Source organism: Tachypleus tridentatus, chromosome 12, assembly GCF_004210375.1.
Source record: "Tachypleus tridentatus isolate NWPU-2018 chromosome 12, ASM421037v1, whole genome shotgun sequence".
Classification (NCBI taxonomy): domain Eukaryota; kingdom Metazoa; phylum Arthropoda; class Merostomata; order Xiphosura; family Limulidae; genus Tachypleus; species Tachypleus tridentatus.
The window spans coordinates 86,575,027-86,598,542 of record NC_134836.1 but is presented as its reverse complement, the minus strand read 5'-3'; the positions used below and the strand labels follow the sequence as shown (position 1 = coordinate 86,598,542).

The following is a 23,516-nucleotide window of genomic DNA, read 5'->3' as shown; positions in this document are numbered from 1 at the left end:
GCCTATTTTTCAGAACTTACATCTGTTGTAGATTTGAAGGAAGATTTTCAATAAGTTGTACGGTTACACATTATGTAATTAACTGACTACCCAGTTTTTTCTTTATTTATTATTATCCACATTTTATAATCACTTTGATAAGGTATTCTTTTATGTTACACACTTTTCTTTGGTTCATATAAATAAAAACAGATAAAACTGGAAAATATATTGAGCATAACACATCTTATGAAGGATTGACTTTACTAATATATATTTGTTTTTAACAGTACAATTACTATTGACCCTGGTGGCTTTTTAAATAAATTTTTCTAAAATATTTATACACTAAACTGTCCAAAGACCATAACTTTAATTTAGTAATTTTAATATTTTCATATCTTGCATACAGGATCTGAACCTGGGACTCTTGTAGAGCTGGTTAGATTAAAAGGATTTGACTAATAAAAGTTCTAGTAAGACACTTATTAAGAATTTAAACTACTATTTTGGGTATATGGTGCTTAATAACACAAAAACATATCAAGGAAAATATAAGAAAAATACTACAATTAATCCAACTAATCACTGAGTAAGTTCACTCAATTATCTAGGATAGTTCTTCACAATGAGTATTGTAACAAACAAAAACATATAATTACTCAATACAATGCTACATGGACTTTAACACTGGTAGTGAATGGTATTGAAAAAAGTTGATAATTGTTAGCTTACTTTAAATCAGATATTATTCACAATTATATAAAACATTTTAAACATATATACATAGCTTAACATAATATAAAAAGATGAATTTTCTAAATTGCATTTTACTATAACACAAGGGATGAATGAAACCTTGTGGTTATCAAACTAGACTATGAATCCAATGCTTTATGCTTCACAACCCATTGTTCTTAACATCTTGACCCAAACCCTGGGGTCATGAGCACATTATGAAAATGACAACACAATTCACTATACAATTACCACAGCTCAAACTTAGGGTCAGCCATTATGTAACTTTCAGTGAATATCTGGAACAAAAAAGAAAATCTCCAATACAAACAATCATTCCTCAATTAACCAGTGATGTATAACATCTTATGTTGGAGACAAGATGAATAAATGTATAATATTAAATATAAAGGTAAAACAGTAACAAAACATTTTGAAATATCAAACCAAAAGCTTCAATAAAAAAATGAACTCATTTTAAAATGCTTAAAATATCTGCTTGCAGTATAATGAGTTTATTATTATTGGCATCATTAAGTAACTTCATACACATATGGAGGGTGGACTACGATTTTAAAGCCTCACTACACTGTTCATTACACCCCATGCCAAATCATCTGGTGCATGTTCTGTCTGATAACAATGCCTTTTGACAATAGCCTTACAGCATAATTTCCACTGCCCTAAGGTAAGGACTTTATGCTGTTTGTTTTCCAATACTATTGGGTACAAAAGATGTATGCAATTTGAAAATTATCAATGTGTAATCCAGTTACATCTTTATAACCTGAGTTTGAATACCTTGTGTCAGAATGATGCTGTTCCATGCCTTACCCAAAAATGATAAATTTTTCAATGGTATCATACTACCTAAGACTTGCTAAATGATATCAAAATATAGCAGTGATGTCATTACACCACAACTTTATATTTGGTGTGGTTATAATATCAGCTGCATATTCAAAACAATTTTCATATAATATATTCAACCCTGTATCTTGCCCAAATGCATTCAGGGGGATATGAATTATTAGTATAAAGAGAATATGTAATAGAGTGACTTATTTTTTTATATATCCCTCACTACACATTTTGAACAATTACGATATAAGAGAATGACTAGCTTATTTGTTTAATTTTGTGCAAAGTTACCTGAGAACTATCTAAACTAACAGTCCCTAATTATTAAGTGACAAACCAGATAAAAAGCAGCTGGTCAACAACACTCACCAATAACTTTTTGACTACTTCCCTCCCAATGAATATCAAGACTAAACATTACATTATAATGCCTCATAACTAAAAGAGTAGGTAAGATCAGCAATGGGTTTCAATCCCATGGATTGCAAATCAAGTGTAATAATCATCAGGCACAATGAATGCCAAGACATTAGGCAGCAAGGCACTACATAACTGGAGATTCAAGTGGCAGCACAATTGCAAACATTTCCCTTCAAGAATTACTGACTTGTCTGAGTTTTCTTTGGTGCTACTTGAAAGTAACATACAATAGAGGATGCAGTAACTTAAAGTGTATGGAAATTCTCATCTTCCAAATCATAATGATACATCATATGATATCATAGCAAAGAGGATGCACTGAATAAGTCATTCAAAATCTATTGAATCTACAAAGTATGTAGTGTAGAGATGTGAAATGAAGTGCTGTTCACTTCTTACATAACATGTATAATTAATAGAAAATCACTTTGTACTTTGGCAATTATGCATCTATCACTGAATGTGAGAGCCATGCATGACATAATGGATAGCATACTCAACTGTAAATCCATGGGTTTACAATTTGCAGTTGTTGTCCTAAAAATGTACTCTGCACTTTAGAGCTATGGGTAGATTATAAGAGTGATGGTCAAATCCCTATAATAGACCAGACAAGTAGAATCAAAGTTTGTAGCTCTTGCAGTTGACAAGCTGTCTTCCTTCTAGTTTATCAGTTCAGAATAAGAGATAGTAGCTATGCTTAGAGCAAAAATTCTGAATCATACAAACAAAATTTTTGGATATGGCCTAAAAGGAATTTTAGTAAAGTTGAAATGAACTATAAGTGTACAATAACAGGGTTATTTTATCATATTAATGCACTATGTACATGTATCATGATAAATCAATTTTATTTGGCTTTAATTTACATGGTTAAAATGTTAATTATGGAGACCTTATGCATCATTTGATGGGTAAATGTTTAAGTAACTAATGTGTGTGGTCTCTCAATATGATATTATTTCAAAACCTGTTCTTCAACATGAACATCCTTCTATTCATTGAAGTGTTATAATGTAACAGTCAATTCCCCTATTCAGGAACTGGTGGTGGATGCTACTGACTAGCTGCCTTTCGTTTAGTATATCACTTCAAAAGTAAGGATAGTTTGTGTTGATACTTCTCATGTAGCTTTTAAAAAAATTAAACAAAGAAAGGATCAAGAAAAAAGAAAGCTTAATACACAATTAACAGTTTCTTTGTTTGGAGTTAAGCACAAAGGTAAACAATGGGCTATCTTTCCTATGCCTACCAAGGTATTAAAGCCCAGTTTCTGATGATATAAATTTTAGAATTGCTGCTGTGCCACTGTAGGACATATAAGTTACAAAGAATAATTATTAGCTCAAATTGGATGGAAATGAAAAAAATACAATCAACACAGAGAAAATCATTTATCAAACATTCACTTCACTTGTGACCAGAAATATATCAAAAAGTTACATATCATACACATAAAAGTGTATTGGCAAAAACTAGTAACAAAATATGACATTCCAGTTAATACCAAATTTATTCAAAAACCAGACACAAAACTGAGGCCTATATTATGTAAAAACTACACTAACAAACACCACACCAACATTATTTATAAAATACAATGTGATAATTGCCACGACTTCTATATTGGAGAAACAAGTAGAAAAATGGAAACCAGATTCAAGGAACATAAAAAGTCACCTTCACACGTTTTTGAACACTGCAAGTCAAATAAACACAACATAACCATAGAAAACACTCAAATACTAAATAAAGAAACAAACATAAACATATGCAAAGTTAAAGAAGCCTTACTTATACAACAAGTTAAACCCAAAATAAACCAATACAAAGGAACACCTTTATACCTTTATTAATATAATAAAATAAATAAAATTACATATTCACACATCTAACACCGCCCTCTACTTCCAACACTCAGTTGCACAACCTCTTTCAAACATGTGGTCAGCTTCCGGTCAGTTACCTCTTTCTTTGTGAACCTGACGATGACCAAAGAAGGTCCAAATGTTGTTCGCTCCTCTACGTAAAATATTTTCTCAACCCAAACGAGTCGTTTTTACATATATAATAACGGATTGAATGAAATAACAATAAATAAAAGCTAGTTGTTGGGTAAGTCTAAATATTTTTAGTTAAATTAATGAAAATTGTATTTATTAATAATAATTTAGTTTTGTAATAAGCATTTGTGTCTGATGTGCATGGAGTCATCCTTCTATGTTAGGCAATCTTGGCATCTTGATGCTATCAATGTTATATTTAATCAAGAAGTTGTTGAATCAGTAACAATGAAACTTAAATTTACAATAGAATTTTGTATAAAACACTCATAAAAAGCATAAGTCAGTTGTTGCAAATATGATTCTTAGTGTACATATATTATGCTGTAATAAGACCATATGTTTAAATTTTTATATGGTAAATACTAAGTACTTTGATATACCACAAGTTGATAGTAGAAAATTCACACTTTTCTCTTTCACCATTGAATTATTATATATAATCAATTAACTCATTTTACTAAGGGAAGAAGATTGAACACATCAAACCATCATTTACAGACACAAATACTGTTTTATGCAAGATCATTTTTGTTAATTCAAGTGGCTGATCAGTGTCTCCTAAAGTATGGAAATCCTTTGATATTTTTTGAAATAATCTTATCACACAAAAAGCACTGATGCACATGTATGCATTTTATTAAGTTTGCATTTATGCTACATGACGTTTAGTTTGATACTATTACATGCGTAATTTTATTGTTTAAGTGGTCTTTCAAACCAATGACCATTAGTATTGCACAATTTAATTTAATTTAATTTAGTGCAAAACCAAAAATCAATATTTACAAAAGAAGAAAGATATTTTGATGCACAGAATATACAAGATGTTCTAATTATTTTAAATTTATAAAAATGTAGTTCTACAATTGTACATTGTAAAAGTAGAATACTGAGCTAAGCCAACTATTTATCATAAAATTATAACCTTAACTGTATCAAAAGAAAGGTGCATTTTATATGTACAGGGTGTCCCAAAAGTCTGGATCTGTGGGGTAAATAAACATTATATTTTCTTAAAGTTAAATAAACATATTTCTAATGTCAGTCCCACACATTTCAGTAAAGAAAACACCTTGGTAGTACAGTATACCAAGATGTTATGTATGTACAGCTGCTAATGGCATGCAATTTAAATAATAAATAAATTAAAAATACATATTTCCCTATGGGTCAACATCTGGATATTATTTAGATGACTTAACTTACTTACACTAACATTGTTTATACGCAGCTTTTCTACCTAGTGCAGAATTACAACTTTAGTTTTCATAGGTTAGTTTGCAACTTAAATATAACAAATCTGAAGTTTTTAAAATAAGAAATTATCACAGTTGTTTGAAAAACATCAAAAAGGCATTCTTTTACATGTATCTCTGGGAAAGTGAGGCTACTGATAGTGACATAAAAATGATGTAAATTATAAGCTAATTAATTAATAATTGAACATCTCTGTATAAAAAGAAATAACATGGAAACCGACTTCTTTGTGATATGGTATAAGTATTATTTTGGACATAATAATGACAACCACAGTAAAAAACACTTCTGTATCACCAGTATAACAATGCTGAATCTTAGGCAATGATAATAATAATAAAAATATAAAAAACTTGATGTTGAGAAATTTGAATGGTAACAGAGAAGCACAGGAGCCAATAAAAAAACTGGCTCATCAGACTTTCAAATTAGGATTTAAGCCTGTATATCTTCATTCTTGAACTATCCCATTTATGGTGCACTGTGGCCATTCTCAAAAGGTGGCCTAGAAATTGGAAGTATCCCTTCCCACAATAGAACAAAACACAACCATACATTGTTACTACATTGGTATGTTAGAAGTATGAAATGGATAGTTGGTTAAGAAAACACCAGAGCATGGTTTCATGGGTATTTGTGTATGGATATTTGTAGGTACCCTAGGCAGAAAAGTGTAAAGGGAATGATACTTTTGTGCAGAATCCAGCTCTAGAAGGACTTAAAGAACACTTCTGTATCAATGAGGTGAGGGTAAATGACATGTACAAACTGTTGTGGCCATTACTGAATGATATGATTTCTGTCAAAACTAGGGTTACTTTTTACAAATTTTGTTAAGATATCACAAGAACTGATGATGTTATTGCAGATTTAGTGATATAGGATGCAGCTTTTTCTGTGAAATTTCTGACAAGGATTCCTGTAGATATCCATGTTTAATAAAATGTGAAAACAGGTTAATTATGTCACAACCTTTTTTTGGACTTCAGAGATACTAATACATCAAAAAAATATATTTGTGCCTTGTTCTATGAAAGAAAATCTAAAACAATGATATATTTGAATAGTATTAGGATGTATATTCTAAAAACATCATGTTTAGAAGTGACCTATTTCATCTCAATTATAAGAATATAAACTGTCTCATACAGTAATGATAGCCATTACATAAGCTTTTTAGTCCCACGATTGTTAAAATATCACAGAAACAGTTATTATAATTTTCATTATTGTGATGTGATGTTCTACAGCAAATATTTTCCACCTATAGTAACTATGAATATCTATGCACAGATACACATGAAAATGATTTTTTTTAGAAGTATGAAAAGGATGGGTGGGTTATAACATACCAATGCATTAACAAAATATGGTTGTGTTTTGTTCTACTGTTTTTCGAAAACAGGCCCTATGTCATAGCACTATTAAGATATTTAACTTTTCTTACCATTTCTGAAGTTGTATAGATCACATATAATGTTAAATGACAGATACATTTCAAAGTTGCAATTTTATATACAAAAATTGCTTTTACGTTGATTTTCTTTTATTGTATGTAACATCACATACTCAGCTTTCTGAATGGTTTCAAAAGTTGGTTATCTAAGCCCTACTTCATCTTCATCACTTGAAAATGAAGTAAGAATGTTACTGTGATTGAATCATCCAACATGACGTAGAATTATTCCTACATGCTTTTGGCATAATGTTCTCTTTTGATTACATTAATATCACAAACAAGACTGACACCTGACTTCTGTTAGATGAGATTTTTCAAAGTGCTACTAAAATACTGCATTACATGAAATATAAACTATTTCTGATTGTAGCAGTTATCTGAGCTAATTTAAAAATTATAGAAAATTTGAACATATATAAAACTTAAGAAGACTGTGTACCTTCTAAATACAATTAATTAACATTCCAAAAAATATCCCTTTCCAAGACCTTTTTTCAAGCAATATAACCAAATTACTAAGGTGTCCACTGTTTATTTTTATTACTGTTGGAATACCCCAAGTATGAAAGCATAAACATTGTAAGAAAACCACATGAACACCAAAATTCACTAAAACATTTTTCAAAATTTGCTCTGTGGCCTACCTTTCTCTTACATATAAATAATTTAACATTGAAACTGTTGTAAATTATATAAACTATCAAAATTATCAGGGACAGTGTTCAATAATTTAACATTGAAACTGTTGTAAATTACTAATGATGATGATATTTGTTAGTCTAAACAGATGTCAGTAAAAAAAAATAATGTGGAAGGCCAAAAGTCCAGCAGTTTTTAATGTTGTAAGTTAGTAAATATTTTGTATAGGTATGTTGAAGCTAATCAAGTAAGTTGTTAGATTTCACCTGTTTTAATATCTCTCAACCATTCACAGCACACTACTTCATCATTAAAAAGTAATTATTATTGAAGCTAACATCAATACATTTACTTTCATAAGAGATTGCATAGAAGTGTGCTAAATAACAATAAGCTCAAATATTTTCACAAGAAGACAGCTATTACCTTTTTACATTTCATCTATTAGCTTTTCCAGACAGCTCCTTTTCATATTCTATCAGTTGTTGCATGAAACCATCATTGGGTCTAATAAATGGTCGCACATGTTTTACTTTACTAATAGCCTCATCAAGACTTAATATTTCCCTGTTCATCAAATATCCAACAACTATTGTGGCAGAACGAGACACCCCAGCATTACAGTGAACCAAAACACCACCCTCTTGTCGACCTCTATCAATGAAATAGAAGCATTCATCAAAAAATGTTATGATGTTTGTTTCTGGAAGGTCTAAAATATTGATCCTTTTGTAGATAAATTCTTGTTCATAAATGTTTGGAACACCAGTAGCAACATTTAAAATGTGTGTTACATGCATATGGTGTAGAACATCTAGATCCTGGGCAACATCTTGAGATCCTAGAATTAATAAAAATTTATTACTATTGCAACCATTATTTTTTCTATATACTTATACTTTACTAGCTGGAGTACTTGTCCATTGGACAAGTGAAATAAAAAGCTTATTTCTAACAAAGGATGGGAAAATTTGCTTGTATTTTTTTCTCTTAACATAATAAACATTAAAAGTATAATAAAAATACATAAAGGTACCAATACTGAAGAAAGAAAGACATACTGTTCTTAAGAATTCCAAAAATACAGTGGTTACATAGTTCATTCTTATGTTGAAGGATATAAAACATTGGTAGTTTTTCCAAAATAGATGGAAGGTCCACCAACCAAGTGGACCTGTATCACTGTCAAAAATTTGGTGCTCACTGGTCAAGAAATGTGGAAATGTATAAGAACAGATACACACATACTCATGTTTATTTATATAGATAACTTCAACAGATATAAACTGGCAAATAAACTAAAAATACTAACTTCTGTTGTTTACATGTTTCAATATTCTGATAATGCAAACTGACAACAGTTAGTTCAACAGTACTCATTACTTACCCTATTACAATTCACTAACATTAACTTCAATGTGGAATATACACATATTCAAATGTTATGTCAAAGATAAGCAAGCATAAAGGTCACAGTATCCCTGATTTATAACATTAACTTACATTATATACTTTTACTATGCCTATGTTTTAAAATAAGATTTTTTGTCTTTATTACATTATTTACTGGGTTGTAGGAAGTGGTAAAACCAGTTAAACCATGGCCTGGCTCATTTTTTCCTGGCAGGTATAACTAGAACTAATGTACTGAAACTTGTTTCTTTTAATTTAATACATAATATTGTGTGTATGCAGTATCTGTTGTTAAAATGGCTCAAGATTTCACCTTATAGCATTAAATTTTCAAAACTTTTCTTGATGGAAAATGACCACAGACCCCTCTATAAATGACAATGTTTCACATCCTTATCACTCTAAAACTGTTTCATACAGAAATGGTTTATTACATTATAAACACAGTTAGAAATGATTTACTGATGTAGTCAACAGATGATAAATTCCTTAAATAATAGTTTTCCCATTCCAGAAAAATATTTCTAACAACTTCATGTTTGTAGGGCACAAAGTTTCTTTTTAAACTTAACCATAAAACAACTAGTTAAAATTAACTCAAAATTGTCAAACTGTAGTCTATCTCATCTGCTCAACATCCATGTCAAGTAACTAGTTTCTGCTTTTGACTACCACAAGATCATCAATAAATATTAAAGGTAGTACATGTAATTACACAGGTAAAGCTTCCAGATTATAAAGTTAGCTATAAAAATTCTATCAAGTGGTAGCCATGTGAGGATACTCCAAGTATATGTTTGAAAGTTTAATGCTAAGAATGATCCAATTCATCATGGACTTTTTAAGCACTGGAAGTCAGTACTTCTGATACAGTTTAAAAGTTTGAGAATATGACTTTGTATGAAACTGAGATCAATGCAGGTAATTCTGTTAAGTTTGGACTACCTGCTACTACAGAATATGTAAAGTTAAAAGTAAATTATCTTGAAGAAGGATGCTTAACTTAGATTACACAAATCTGTTATGGTTTTATTGTCTTGAAATTTTTACGTATTCTACAGTAATTTCTGTACACTGAATCCAAAAAAACATCAATTTTTCTCCATCACTTACAGATTTTTCACAAAATTCCATATGTATCTTTACATAAGTGAATCACTTCCATTAAAATCAGGTCCCATTTTGTTACGCTTAAAATGTTGACAACCGCTGACTTTTGATTTATCTAGACCAATCACGACGTCAGAGTCTTATTGAACATTCTAAACCCCACAAAAAACACACCACTAGTACATAAACGGTTAACCGGCTGCATGTTGTGTCATTTCTTAATAGTATTTATTTGTACATGCACTTTGAGATTACTCTTTTTTTTCCAATATTATTCACTTGTTGCAATGGCAACAAGAATTATATGAGTAATCCAAACATATTCTGTTATATTTATTGTAAATTTAATCCACATAAGATTTCTTTACTTCCTGATTTGTTAAAAAATTCTTATGTGACAGAAAAAAAATGAATATCATTTTTGAAATCTGCATGGCTGAATTATGGAAATTCCATTATTAAAATCAAAATAACTTTTATGAAGTTCCAACTCACAGACCTGTGTTATCAAGTCATCTTTGTCTTTCTTCCAACCATCAACCTATAGGTTCAATGCCATTTTTTTAAAGCTGAATGCATCTGGTAATTCTGTCAACAAGTTTTAAAATAACATTCCTCAGTAGTGAGATATGAAATCTAAAATACATTTCATAAACCATTCACAACTTTGGTTCCTTCTGTTTGACTCTTGATTTGTGGGTGTCATTATATGATCATCAAGATTAAGTAAATATATTCTTTGATCGATTGTTTAGGCAGAGTATTCATGATGAAACTTTGTACAATGGATGGCAACTGCCTGCTGTGGAGACACAAGTGTAGAAAATGTTTCAAAAGGCAGAAGACTTTCGAAACGTCATCCTCTACACTTGTGTCTCCACAACAGGCAGTTGCCACCCAATGTACAAAGTAAATATATTATTCAATAAAATGTTAATATTATACTGTAAGTTACGAGAAATGCAAAGTTACTTTAATTACTGAAATGATACCTAAATGCACTTATATTAATCACTGTGATAAACTCTAATTCAACTTGTATCTAGTGGCAGGTTGTGACCTTCAAATAGACTTGTAGAAAAAAACAGTATATACACTAGTGACAGTTAAAGTTACATGTAGTTCTTGATTTAATTTTACCACTGACACAAAAGTTACATGTTATTGCAAACAATGCTACAGCCTTTGTTAATATAATAATGTAGTCATCCACATTTATAGAATTGAATGGTTAAAAATTAAGTAGTTGAGATTTACCAACTGTTATATTTAAACTAACACTATAATCAAACATACTCTTGCTCTAAATGTTCTTAGCCATGAAAAGTATTACTGAATCCTAGATATAATACTAATATGCTTAAATACTGCCATAATGGAACGAAGTAGCACCACTGGAACACTGAAACAAAAACAAATAAGAAGGTAGAAGAACCTAGAATAAAGAAAACTTCCTAATACTTTAAATAGCTGGAACAAAAAAAACAAAAAAAAACAGAAGCCAAGACATGGCATTAAAAAAACAACAAAATCTGTTTTACGAAACCACAAGTACCTAATCTTTTTGTTGTACCATGTGTATATCAACTCTGAGTCGTCTAAACTAGTTTTGACAATATGAATTTGACACTTTGGAAAGTCAGTGAAGAAACCATCAATGCTAATAATATGCCATATATACAGAAGCAATTTTTACTATGGAAAATGTCAGAAACATCAATGTCTAATTATTCAAAATAAATTAAAGTTTTTTTTCCAAAATTCATGAAAAAGTGATATTACAGGAAACACATAGAATAATTATTTTCTAAATCAACAGAGGTGAAATGATAAACCTGATGAAAAGAAACCAGTTGACAGTTGGTTGTTATGAAAACAGAGATATAAAATTACTGATACTAAAACTCACATCCTAAATCATATTGATAAAAAAGACTTGCTCATAATGAAGTGCCTTGGAAGTAAAACCAAGAGTGGAGCATACTCTGGTGTATTAGAAACAAGGAATCAAATGAAAAGCATGTGCAGTGTACTGGGGTTGCATTTGCAAAGTTCCTTACTAAGAACTCTACCAATACTGTCAGTGTATTTAAAATGCACTTTCATGATCTACAACTGAAATTAGAAACACAAAATTATAAAAAAATAATTATTCTAATACCAACAATTAATGAGAACTGAAATAAATTTCATATAAAATATATTTTACAGCATTCATTTCTTGATGTAGTTCAGAGTTAATACTGAATCACAAATAACAAAATAACATTTTTATAATAATAATACAAAACTATTGAGATCTGATTAAAAATTATCTTTATTATATCATGTAAACTCTCAAGGTCACATGGCAAATCACTTTGGACATTTGTTGAGCAAAGACTTGAATGCTGTGATAGAGTCAAATACAAGTTAAAAAGACAGGCATCAGATTATGGGTTAATCCAGTTACCTATAGCCATAGGGTGTTCTCTTTCTAATGGAACATACTGTCAAACATATAAAAACAATTACACACAATTTAATCACACTAAAAGAGTTATGATTTTTTTTTTTTAGTATTACTGTAACTCTAAAATCAATTTGCAAATTCAACATAAGCTAGAGATTATGCTTCTGCATTTACCTTGTTACTAGTGATAATTAACCAAGTCAACACAGTAGGGGAACCTCTCACTGCTTCAGGACCCTGTACAAATGCATGTATTGTTTAACATTGCCATTAACAGTGTACTGTGCATACCCAATTCTTGAAGTCAATGATGTTGATAAAGGTGATAATGACATGAGTGATACTTATATAGTAAATATTCACTTAATTTTTAATCATTAATTATAAGCAAGGCAGAAGTTAACGGTAAAGAAGTTGAATGCCACAGTGGATAGGTGACTTATTTTCTTGACAGTTGGTACATGGATGTTTAGAGGTATTACTAATATTACACCCAAAAGTAATTTCATAATTAAACAAGACATTGTAATCTTAATCAGTAGAAACATCAGAGAAATGTATTTAATTATTTACATTGATGACTGAAGTGATTTTTAATGTCACTCTATGTATATAGCTCTTCTCATTAAAAGTTCATATTAAATAGTGAAGGTTCGACTAAACCCATTCATGAAAGTTTGAAGTGGGATGAATGTAAAAAAGCAATTTATTTGAGACTGGACATGTTTTAACTCGTGATCTTATGCCCCCCTAAGCAAAAGTAAAAACAAAAAGACAATGATTTTTTAACCCACAAACAGACAGTTTGTTAGTATGATTTATTGCAACATGAAGTGTATGAGATAATTTGAGTCATTTTTAGGTGCATTTTTCAATTCCAGATCACACAAATGCACAGACCTTTCGGGAATTTTGCCCTTATACCCTCACACCCTACCAGGAGCACACCCATTAAATGCTTGTGCTCATGTTGGTGCCTTTGATGCCATCTCTATAAAACTTTGTCCCTGTCCCATGCACAAACACTAACTCTCAATCTGCCAATACATCAAAAAGGCTATATATATATATATCAACATCAAAAATGTGAACTACAGTTTGACAAAAAGCATGCAATTCTAGCAAAGTTCCACTTTGATAACTTATAGACAGACAAAAGACAGAATGACCCAAACCACAGTTTTAGGGTTACAGTACTCCTTAAAAAGATCACTAAACATCTGGTTGGCAAAAAAACATGAGCTGTGGGAAGATTAGCATTTATTTTTCTGATAGCTAAATTATTTTTATTTTAATTACTTTTTGTTTCGTGAAGTGTGCAAAGTTTCAAAGATAAAAGCCATTTCATATAAGCTGTGTGTTTTCTGTCATTTACAACAGAATTAAAGGATGAAAACACACACAAGTAATAATAATGTGTTCTAAATAGATAAAGCAGAACAAGAGCTACCAATAAAAAGCCTTGGTGATACTTCTGCCACTTGTAAGTCAGGTCTTAAGTCTCCAACATAACCCAAACATCTGCCTTCTTCTCTCATATGAAACCTTCCATGTCTATCCCTCTTTTCTCGCAGCACTCTTCCACTCTCTGTTGTGATTACAGTTTCTACAGATCGCAGATTGCTGTGTGAGAAATCCTGTAACTCTTGTAGAAAATTTTGTTGTTCCATGACTGTGATGTTGATATAGTTATTTCATTTGAATCTCTAAGACATAATAATAATGTTCTATAGTATACATTATACAGCAAAATAAATACATTTTGTTCAAAGACTTAGAAAATGTTGTAATAGAAGATCATGGCAAATGTTCTTAATAATTCTACAAAAAGAACAAAACAGAATCGTCAATATCAAGCATGTGTATAACCAATTCACTTTTATTATACATCAGGATCTCTAACAACCTACTCTCAAACTGAAATTATTTAAGGCAGGACTAGAGTAAGTTAATGTATGAAATTTTGGGTGTGATCAACTACACCAGTCAAAAGGATTGAATCTCCCAAGTTCAAAACTGCAATGATTGCCTCAAATCAGTTAAGATATGGCAGAGCTATGACTTAAAAGTTTGTACTTGAAAAAAAAACAAAAACAAATCTCTGAATCACTCTAGGAGCTGCTATGCTGCTTATAAAAATGCAACAATTATAATAATTCATTTCTTAAAGTCTGACTTTAACTGGCATGTTGTAGTTGGGGTAGAACAGTACAGTCAAATAAATTACTCAATAAAAAGATTTTCAATTGTACATGTAACAGTTATGTAATCCACAGTTATACTTCAAGTGTTTTTGTACGTGGGACTTCATCATTTAACCATTAAACATCAGCCATCAGCAACTGATGATACTATCTACAACATTTCCACTGTTTAAGTTAATATTTGTGGTTAAGCCTAATTTCAATCATAAATCTAGAACTGTTTTACAACCTGTAACAAAAGTTTTAAGAAATTTACAATTGATGATATTACTTTTCAGTATATGCAGAGCTGTTCAATCTTATTTTTGTAGTAATTTGCTTGCAATGGTAAAATGGATGTATCTCCTACATGCATTTCCCAGACTTCATCTGGTCCATGTTAATATTTAGCAAGTTTGTGTTTAGATAATTAAAATTTAAAACCCATATTGCCCTAATACTTTAAATATTAGTATACACATTTTAGTAACAACTTATATAATGTATTCTCATGGTTAACATGCATTAAAAACCCATTTTCAGATGATATTTAGTTAAGTGGACTTGAAAGTTGACATTTTTATTGTCCTTAAAAATGCTCTTTTTTTGCTAAATATTAAATTTTTTTTCTGAAAGTATTTTATTTTCAGCATCGATTTTGATTGTATTCCTTGATTTGTCCTTATATAAAAGTGCCATTGATATATACTCCAACAATTTTAAAAGAATGTTAAATATAACCATTCACATATGTGTAATTATCCAAAAGAATTATACAATAATTCAAAATTACTGCATAAACCATATTGTTATGCAAACCATTTCATGAGTTTATAATTAATAAAAAAATAACCTGTCAACATGACAGAACAAGTATGTATCTATTTCTCAAAGCTTAATTTCATTACCTTTAACGTTTAAGTTTGCACTGTTAAATTTTCTTTTATATTCCACTAATTAAACACAAAATTACCTAGCCATCCTACCAATTTTTAACACCTCAAATTCTTCTATACCTCAGAGAAAACAAGTTCAAAACCTTATTATATTTGTTACTTCTCACATATAAATGGCTTAAACCAAAAAAACCTGGTTAGTCCTTGTTCGAAATTTGTGTTCAGTTTTTGATCATCTTATTTTAAGAAGCATATTAAATTTTTCACAAGGGTTTAAAGAAGAGACCTTTCCAAGTTTTGAAGAAAACTGCTTGATGATTTACATAAACAGGAATTAAAACAACTGTATGTAATAAAATTAAAGAACAGAAGCTTAAGATAAGAACTCTGACAATATATGGTGTTACTTTTTTTAATAACAGTGTGCCAGAAAAATAGTTTGTCTTCAGATAGAGGCTGTAATAGTGAAGGAATTTATGAGGAAAATGGACAAGTATTTTATTAATCATTATTTGATATTTAAAAAACAAAACGTTTCTTTAAGTACTATGAAACAAGAGGTAGTAGAAATGGGAGACTCGATGGCCACATGGCTTCTGAGAAATGAAAAATCTTATCAAAATATTTCTAATGTCCAAATAAGATATATTTACTGCATTATTCATATTTAAATGTAATATTTACAAAAAATATAATTTATTTCAAGGCGTATTATGATATTTATCCCGAAAAATGAAACAACGTTCATTAGCATGATAAAAAGTGTACTACCTAGCTGTTTCTATCATCAAAGATACAATCTGTAATAGTGAATTACATAGATAGCTCAGTTTCTGTACACTACAAAGGAAAGAAAGAGACAGAATAATTAATATTCAAATGATAACGTTTATATTAGTCAAATGAAAATACGACTAAAAGAATATCAAACCATCATTCGGTGTAACATACAAAATACGCGTTGGACAACACACAACAGAAGGTAATCCAGACAAATATATATTCTCAATACGTCAAGTATGGGTATTAGCACTGTTAATTAAAATAAAGTACAGAACAACGTTTAAACCTTCTTAGGCCATCTTCTGGTTCTTTGTTAACCTGAAGATAACATAAGAAGGTTGAAATGTTGTTTGTATTTTATTTTAATTAAAATGCCAATACCCATACTAGCCGTCTTGAAAACACATTTTTACATCAAGAGGGTTTCTCGTCATTGTAAATTAACCCACACATAAACAAGAAAAGTTAGCCAACCTAAGGTTAACACCGAAGAAAGTCGACGGAAACGTTCAGTGGTTATAAACTCTGTAGATAGCGCACTTTTAACAGAGGAAACCAACTCAACAACAGCCGATCCTAGGAGAAAACGAGGATGTAGCTTCGTAATATAAATGTTGGAGTCGAGTAATTCCCAAAGCAAAGTGTTAAAAAAAATGAAACGCCTGGCCACGGTTATTCACAAGATTAGGATTAAGAAACAAAAATCTAAAGCAAAATTCTAAGAAAAAATCAGTTGTCAGATGATGAAACCCCCATGAAAAAAGTTCCCATCCGTCTCATCAACATATGAAGGTAAAAGTCACATGAAATATGGGACTGCTTGACAAAATAAAAAATCAAAACCAAACTGCATGTCATCATATAGTGCAGAAACGACGTAGTATTTTGTGACACTGTACAATAAACAATTATGATGCACTTTCAGTTTATATACATATTTATGAATCCTAATATATATACAAAACTGAGCCAATTCTCGCGAATTGGTTTAACGAACACAGTGAATACCACCATCCCATAAACACTTCAAAACATCTCTCTATAATAAATCAAGAGCAGGTTTTTTTATATGTAGAATCTGAAAAGGATACCATAACATGGAGGCCAATAAAACAATAACGATCAGCACCTTACCCTTTACAGATAAGTTTCTGTGACGTTAGGATGTTAAAAATGCGTATGATGCGTCGACAAATATCATGCCAACTGATACCACACATCACAACGCCAACAGGATGAAACTGGATACCAAGGACCTTCAATAGCTTGGAGAATACTGTAATATTTTCAAAACTTACAGTCTTCGAGAGATTCAATTTCATAGCCACAGATCCTTATTCTTATAATAATTATACAGACACTCTGACGCTCTCCCATAAAGTTAACAAATTTTTGTAACTAAAGATACTGAGTGTCAAAGATGTATTGTCAGCGTGCTGTTATATCAGGCTAGTACCTAACGAAAATGGAAAATCAGAAATACCATTATGCTGAAAAATCGTATATTAGAAAGGTTCTGCAAAAATAACGTGCAACAAAACCGATAGAGAACACCTCTGGCGGAGACCTTGAGTAATACTAATAGAGTTAGTAAAATATCCGTTATATTCAGAAACTTTAGATTAACAGATAGTGATCCACCTGAGAAAGTTATCTTCAAACTCACACCACTTAAGCAACAAGAATAAGCAGCCATTTTTAACACGATCAAAATCTTTGAACAGAATCCCTCCCCATTGTGTTTGGTAGAGAAAATCCTTCAACAACTTTAAAATACACGGCATACACCCAGTCTAGTCTTTCGAAATAAAACTACCTATAATCCGAGATGGTCTAGCAGTTAATATTTTAGTGTAAACTTTACACTTTATGGTCACAATTAAAAAGCATTAACTGACAATAGTTCTTCGGTAACCGTTTACCTCCTCGTTTTGAAAGCAAAGTAAATACACCAGGTTTCGTACTATCAAGTAAGACACCTTCTAAGAAAAGCCCTTGTAAAACACACACAAACACCTGAAAAATTCGATAGTAAATCCATCTTCACCTGAAGAAATGTTTCCTTTTAGAAGCTGTAAAACCTTCATCAACATGTCAGCATCACATATAAGACAATCATAGTCGCTCAACTTGGTGGACACATAAGACAATACCTCTATCAAATCCAAATTTTCTACACCCTCTGACTTACGAAGGGCATAATAAAAATTGTATAAAACAACCCAAGTATCTTTAGAATTACAAACTAACACACCCTCTGGAGTGAAAACACGCCATTTTTTACAGTTTTCTACACTGAACCAGTTCAATACGTAGTACATACTTGTTGAACTTTCACCTTCTTCAAACCACCTCACATGAGACCTTAATACTATACCCTTCATCCTTTGCACAACTAATTCCTCCATATCATAAAGGCTTTAATGGACTGAAAATAACAGGGTGAAAGCAAAGTATGCTCACGCTGCATAGCCTTCCTCAAATATGCTCGAAGTGCGTTATTAGCAAGAACTCGGCGAGCACCACAAACTAAAGTAAATTGTTTGGTAGCATCCTTCAACCTCACATATCACTCACAAATATCTCGACTTCGTTGTATTAAAAGAAAAAGCATTTCAACATAATCAAAATCCCTCAGCAAACAATTATTAAAAAGCCAAAACTCATGATCACGAGAAACATTATTAAATTGAAAATCAACTGTCAACAGAACATGATCTGTTCTTGGAAACCAGCGCCACCCCGTTCACTCCAAGTACCTATTTACAGGTGCTACTATTATTGTTATTAGTGGTGTATACTAAGTAAAACATACATACAGAGGCCCGGAGTGGTCAAGCGTGTTAAGGCGTGCGATTCGTAACCTGAGACTAGAGGGAAGGCAGCTAGTCATCACCACCCACCGCCAACTCTTGGGCTACTTTTTTTATCAACGAATAGTGGGATTGACCGTCACATTATAACGCTCACACGGCTGAAAGGGCGAGCATGTTTGGTGTAACTGGGATTCGAACCCGCGACTCTCGGATTACGAGTCGAATGCCTTAACACGCTTGACCATGCTGGGCCCCGTAGGGGAAACAACAACAACAAAAAGACACAAACCTAATACCAGTATAAGTTCCTTGGTCCAATTTCCATACGAAACCACTTTTAACTTCACATTCACAATCATTTAACCTAGAAATAAGGTTTTCATCAGTAACGTACTCTGGTACATCAAAAATATGAAACAATTAACGTACTGCTGGCCGGCCACCCCAAACCGCATAATTTTCGTCATAAATATTCAGTCTAGAATTTACAACATGCAACGTTTTCGATTAAAATAAATGCAACCTCATAACTCTCGGGGCGAGATACAATAGAATACATGGAATCAACACCAAAGGCCCGGCATGGCCAAGCGTGTTAAGGCGTGCGATTCGTAATCTGATGGTCGCGGGTTCGCATTCCCGTCGCACCAAACATGCTTGCCCTTTCCGCCGTGGGGGCATTATAATATGACGTTCAATCCCACTATTCGTTGGTAAAAGAGTAGCCCAAGAGTTGGCAGCACTATCAATGAAGAGTTGCCCAGGGTTTGTCTTGATCCCCGACAGGCATGCTGAAATATGCCTTGTAGGCTTCATACATTTTAGCAGATGCTGTCACAGAGTACTTTATCGCTCTTGTCTTGATAAATTGGCCCCATACATAGCAGAATGCGTCTTGAGAATGTTTGCAGCTTCTTGATGCCATCTCTGATAAAATTAGATAGGTCTATGTGTTCACTTAGGCGGCTAGAAGTAAACCGAAGTGGTGAGTAGCGAGCCCCTGTATATATATTACTGTGAAAAGTTCTAGAAAATTCTAAAAGATTCTTGAAAATTGTTGTAAGTTCTACAATATTATTGAAAATTCTTGTAAGTTGTACAATATTCTAGAAAGTTCTTGAAAATCCTTGTAAGTTCGAGAAAATTCTCTATCAGCTACTCAGCACTGAATCTACTTGAAATGTTCTTGAAAATGGGTAAATTTGAAAATTTCCTTACTTAGGTCACAAAAGCAAAGTTTGAAGAGAAAAATAGGTTTTTTCCATTTACTTCAGGCATAAGCAATTGGAAAATAACACTTTATGCTTTGGAACAAGAAAAAGTAAAAATGGTGTTACATAGTGTAATGGGGGGGGGGGGGGGAGCGACGACCAAAGCTCGGATGCTAGAGCCATTTGAGAAATCCAGCTGAGAAACACTAAGCTAAATAAATCATAATTCGGTGTTTTGATATTGTTGCTGATAGTTATATCTAAAACTATATAGTATTTTAAATAATATGTGTAAGCGCAAAGCAACATTTTCTTTCAAGATCTGATACAATAAATATTTATCTGAATTGCTGTCTTAAGTTTTGATAAATATTTTTATTTGAACTTAATGTAGAAAATTGCTACATAAAATACAAGTTACTATTGCGTTATTAATAGTGCTCACGAATTATTCTCTAAAGGGATTGCATAATACTCATAAATTACTGTTGTATATGACAGAGCATTGCTATTTAACTATACCTCCAAGTGTTTTCCTAAGTGGTTAGGGCGGCTCCCCTCGTGATCTGCAGGTAACTTCAGTAACTTTGCCAGAAAGAACAAAAATGTAAATCTTAAGAAACTTAATAACATGATGGACTACTTTCTAAATATCTCTTTTTTTTTTTTTTACTAAAACAGTCATCGGTCATTATTATGGTATTAGCATAACAATGAATTTTGTGTGTAACCTATAAGTAAGTTAACTGGGATGACATTTTATTAAGCCTAAACAGAATAGTCAATATTCTTTTAATGAATATAAAGTAGCGATTTTTGCAAGAAACGTTTAAAATGTTTTATTACGGAGAGTTTAGAATTTGGGGTTAAATTGATTACAGAAACAATAATCTGTGATGGAGAAAACCCACTTTTAGAGAAAAATATATATGTAACAACGGCTCGTTTGGGTTGATAAGTGTTTTTACGTAGAGGAGCACACAACGTTTCGACCTTCTTCGGTCATCGAACCTGACAATGACCGAAGAAGATCGAAACGTTGTTCGCTTCTCTACGTAAATATTTTTATCAACCCAAACGAGCCGTTTTCACATATATATGATTACAGAAACAATTCACGTTATAAATATTGCACATATGTATTTACTGCCATCTGTCGACATTATATATTTACATCATATAACAGGAACCTTTAACGGTGACTTAATAAAGCCAACGAAGATGTCCAGCAACTGTCAATCATAAATATACCAGAGCAAAGTTTTTACTAAAAGTATAACTTTTTATCATGACGCTATCAACTAGTTGCATTGAAAATGAAATAAAATGATATTTTATCCAAGTTATGTTTCATTGATAAATATTTTGTAAATTGACACCCATTAAAGTAGTGAGACAACTTGCTTTTGAAGTTAGATAATTCTAATTGTTTTGGTTAATGTAAACTCGCATTAACCACTATTTGTACTGATTAAATAATAAAACAATGAAAAACATTTAAAAGACAGTTTGTTCTTCTTGCACTATTCTTGCATCTTCTTCTTGCATCTATTCAAGATGTTTCATTTCTAGGAGGTCTTCTTCTTTGTTGATATATATATATCATAGTACAGGTCTTATTTGATTGTTTCTCGATGTTATTTCTTGCTAAGACTTTTCTGAGTGCTCACCACCACTTGAAACAACAATACAGAAAACGTATAATTACAATTTCTCAAATTAATATTTACATAGAACTTTATTGTACTTTTTTTTACAAATTAACATTATTGGTGTTAGGTATAATTAACCAGAACGCAACCTTATGAGACACAAACGCCGAAAGACTAGGTTAGAGGAGTGAAGGACTATAGATAGTCTTTACCTACTTTAAAATCTATAATCGGACTTCTTTTCCTACATTACTTATGAATAATTTTTTTAAAAAACGGTTGTCTATAACAGCACTTATTAGGTACTCGCGCACCCAAAGAATGCCTCCTCAGTAGGGGTCGACAGATGAGTAATTCTGAAAATGTTTACGACAGAATCTTTAAGCCTATTAATCGGATTGGTTTGCCTTTGGTTAAGTCTTTATTGAAGTTAATTATTTGGCTGTTTTCTTGCCAATGTATTTCCAAAGATAATGATAATAATTGAATTTTGACTTGAACTGTCTGCCCTTCTGGAGTCTTCATTGTACATTACTAGTTATATTGGGACAACATATAGGATCTTTCCCAACATATACTTAACTTTGAAGATAGTCATTTTTATGGTGAGTATTGTACAGCCATATCATGTGACCACAATAGAATCCAGTTTCATTTGCATTTACATCATAAAGACTTTTCGTGTTCTCGTTGGCTGATGCCTGATGAGTTCATTTCTGATATCAGTGGTGTTCTTTAGTTTCACTGCATGCTTCACGTAAGGCTTTGATGAATGGTATCCCTCTGGGAATACAGAAGGTTTAATGGCATTTTAAATTCTCTTCTAAACTTCAGAAACACTGGTTTGTTGCCTGTAGCTTTGTATAGAATTGTTTTGTGAGTAGGAGTGGTGAAACTCTTTGATATTTATCCACATAAATGGCCAGTTGATTTAAAAGTGAATGGTTATATATCTTTATCACGCCACCAGAAGAAAGATGAGGGCTGTTGTTCTGGTCATTTTTACTGTTCCAAAGGGTTTAACATATCTCTGTAAATAAGGCTGATTCAAAGTTTAGTTGAGATCCACAAGCACTCCAAATCTTGAAACAAATTAATTGACAAGTATTCTTGCTACAGTTTATGCTTCTTGGTTAAGAACGTCATATGTTTCTGATCTTTTGGCGAAATAACTCATATTAACAAGATCTATTGATTTCCACTGTTGCTTTAGGGTACAGTACCAAAAATATTCACTGATCCTAGTAAGATAGGAAATACAGGATTGTAGCTAAAGGCGTATTTAAAAAAAAAAAATTAAGGCTTCAACATGGAAGAGACTGCTTGTGCTTTTGTATGTCAAGAGGGATGAAAAGAGATTATAATACAAAAAATACAAACTAGAACTTAAATAATTAAGAATTTAGATAGGGGTGAAATCCACATATTGCACCTTAGCCTAAGAATTCCCAGGTGGGTACTTCATATCCTATCGACTTTCGAAGCACAGTTTTATAAACCATTTACGCACTATACTGCTTGTTGGTTACACAGTCCATAATAACTTATACACCACATAAAAACAAACATAATAAATACTGC

At 31.6% G+C, this 23,516-nt stretch overlaps 1 protein-coding gene across 10 annotated transcripts; it reads right to left on the bottom strand.

Moving 5' to 3' along the window:
- Positions 1–78: 78 nt before the first annotated feature.
- LOC143233893 (dual specificity protein phosphatase 19-like) lies at positions 79–17,796 on the bottom strand. 10 transcript variants are annotated; one of them, XM_076470752.1, is made up of 4 exons: positions 16,731–17,087; positions 13,845–14,100; positions 7,846–8,260; positions 79–1,016 (listed from the first exon to the last, which is right to left on the bottom strand). In XM_076470752.1, exons 2-3 carry the CDS (start codon positions 14,062–14,064, stop codon positions 7,857–7,859), a joined length of 624 nt encoding a protein of 207 aa, XP_076326867.1. In that variant the 5' UTR covers positions 14,065–14,100; positions 16,731–17,087; the 3' UTR covers positions 79–1,016; positions 7,846–7,856. The 10 variants fall into 10 exon arrangements, with proteins under 10 accessions (XP_076326867.1, XP_076326871.1, XP_076326875.1 ...); XM_076470756.1 differs by lacking the exon at positions 16,731–17,087 and adding an exon at positions 17,740–17,796 and having other exon boundaries at positions 79–8,260; XM_076470760.1 differs by lacking the exon at positions 16,731–17,087 and adding an exon at positions 17,391–17,677 and having other exon boundaries at positions 79–8,260; positions 13,845–14,066.
- Positions 17,797–23,516: the final 5,720 nt, after the last annotated feature.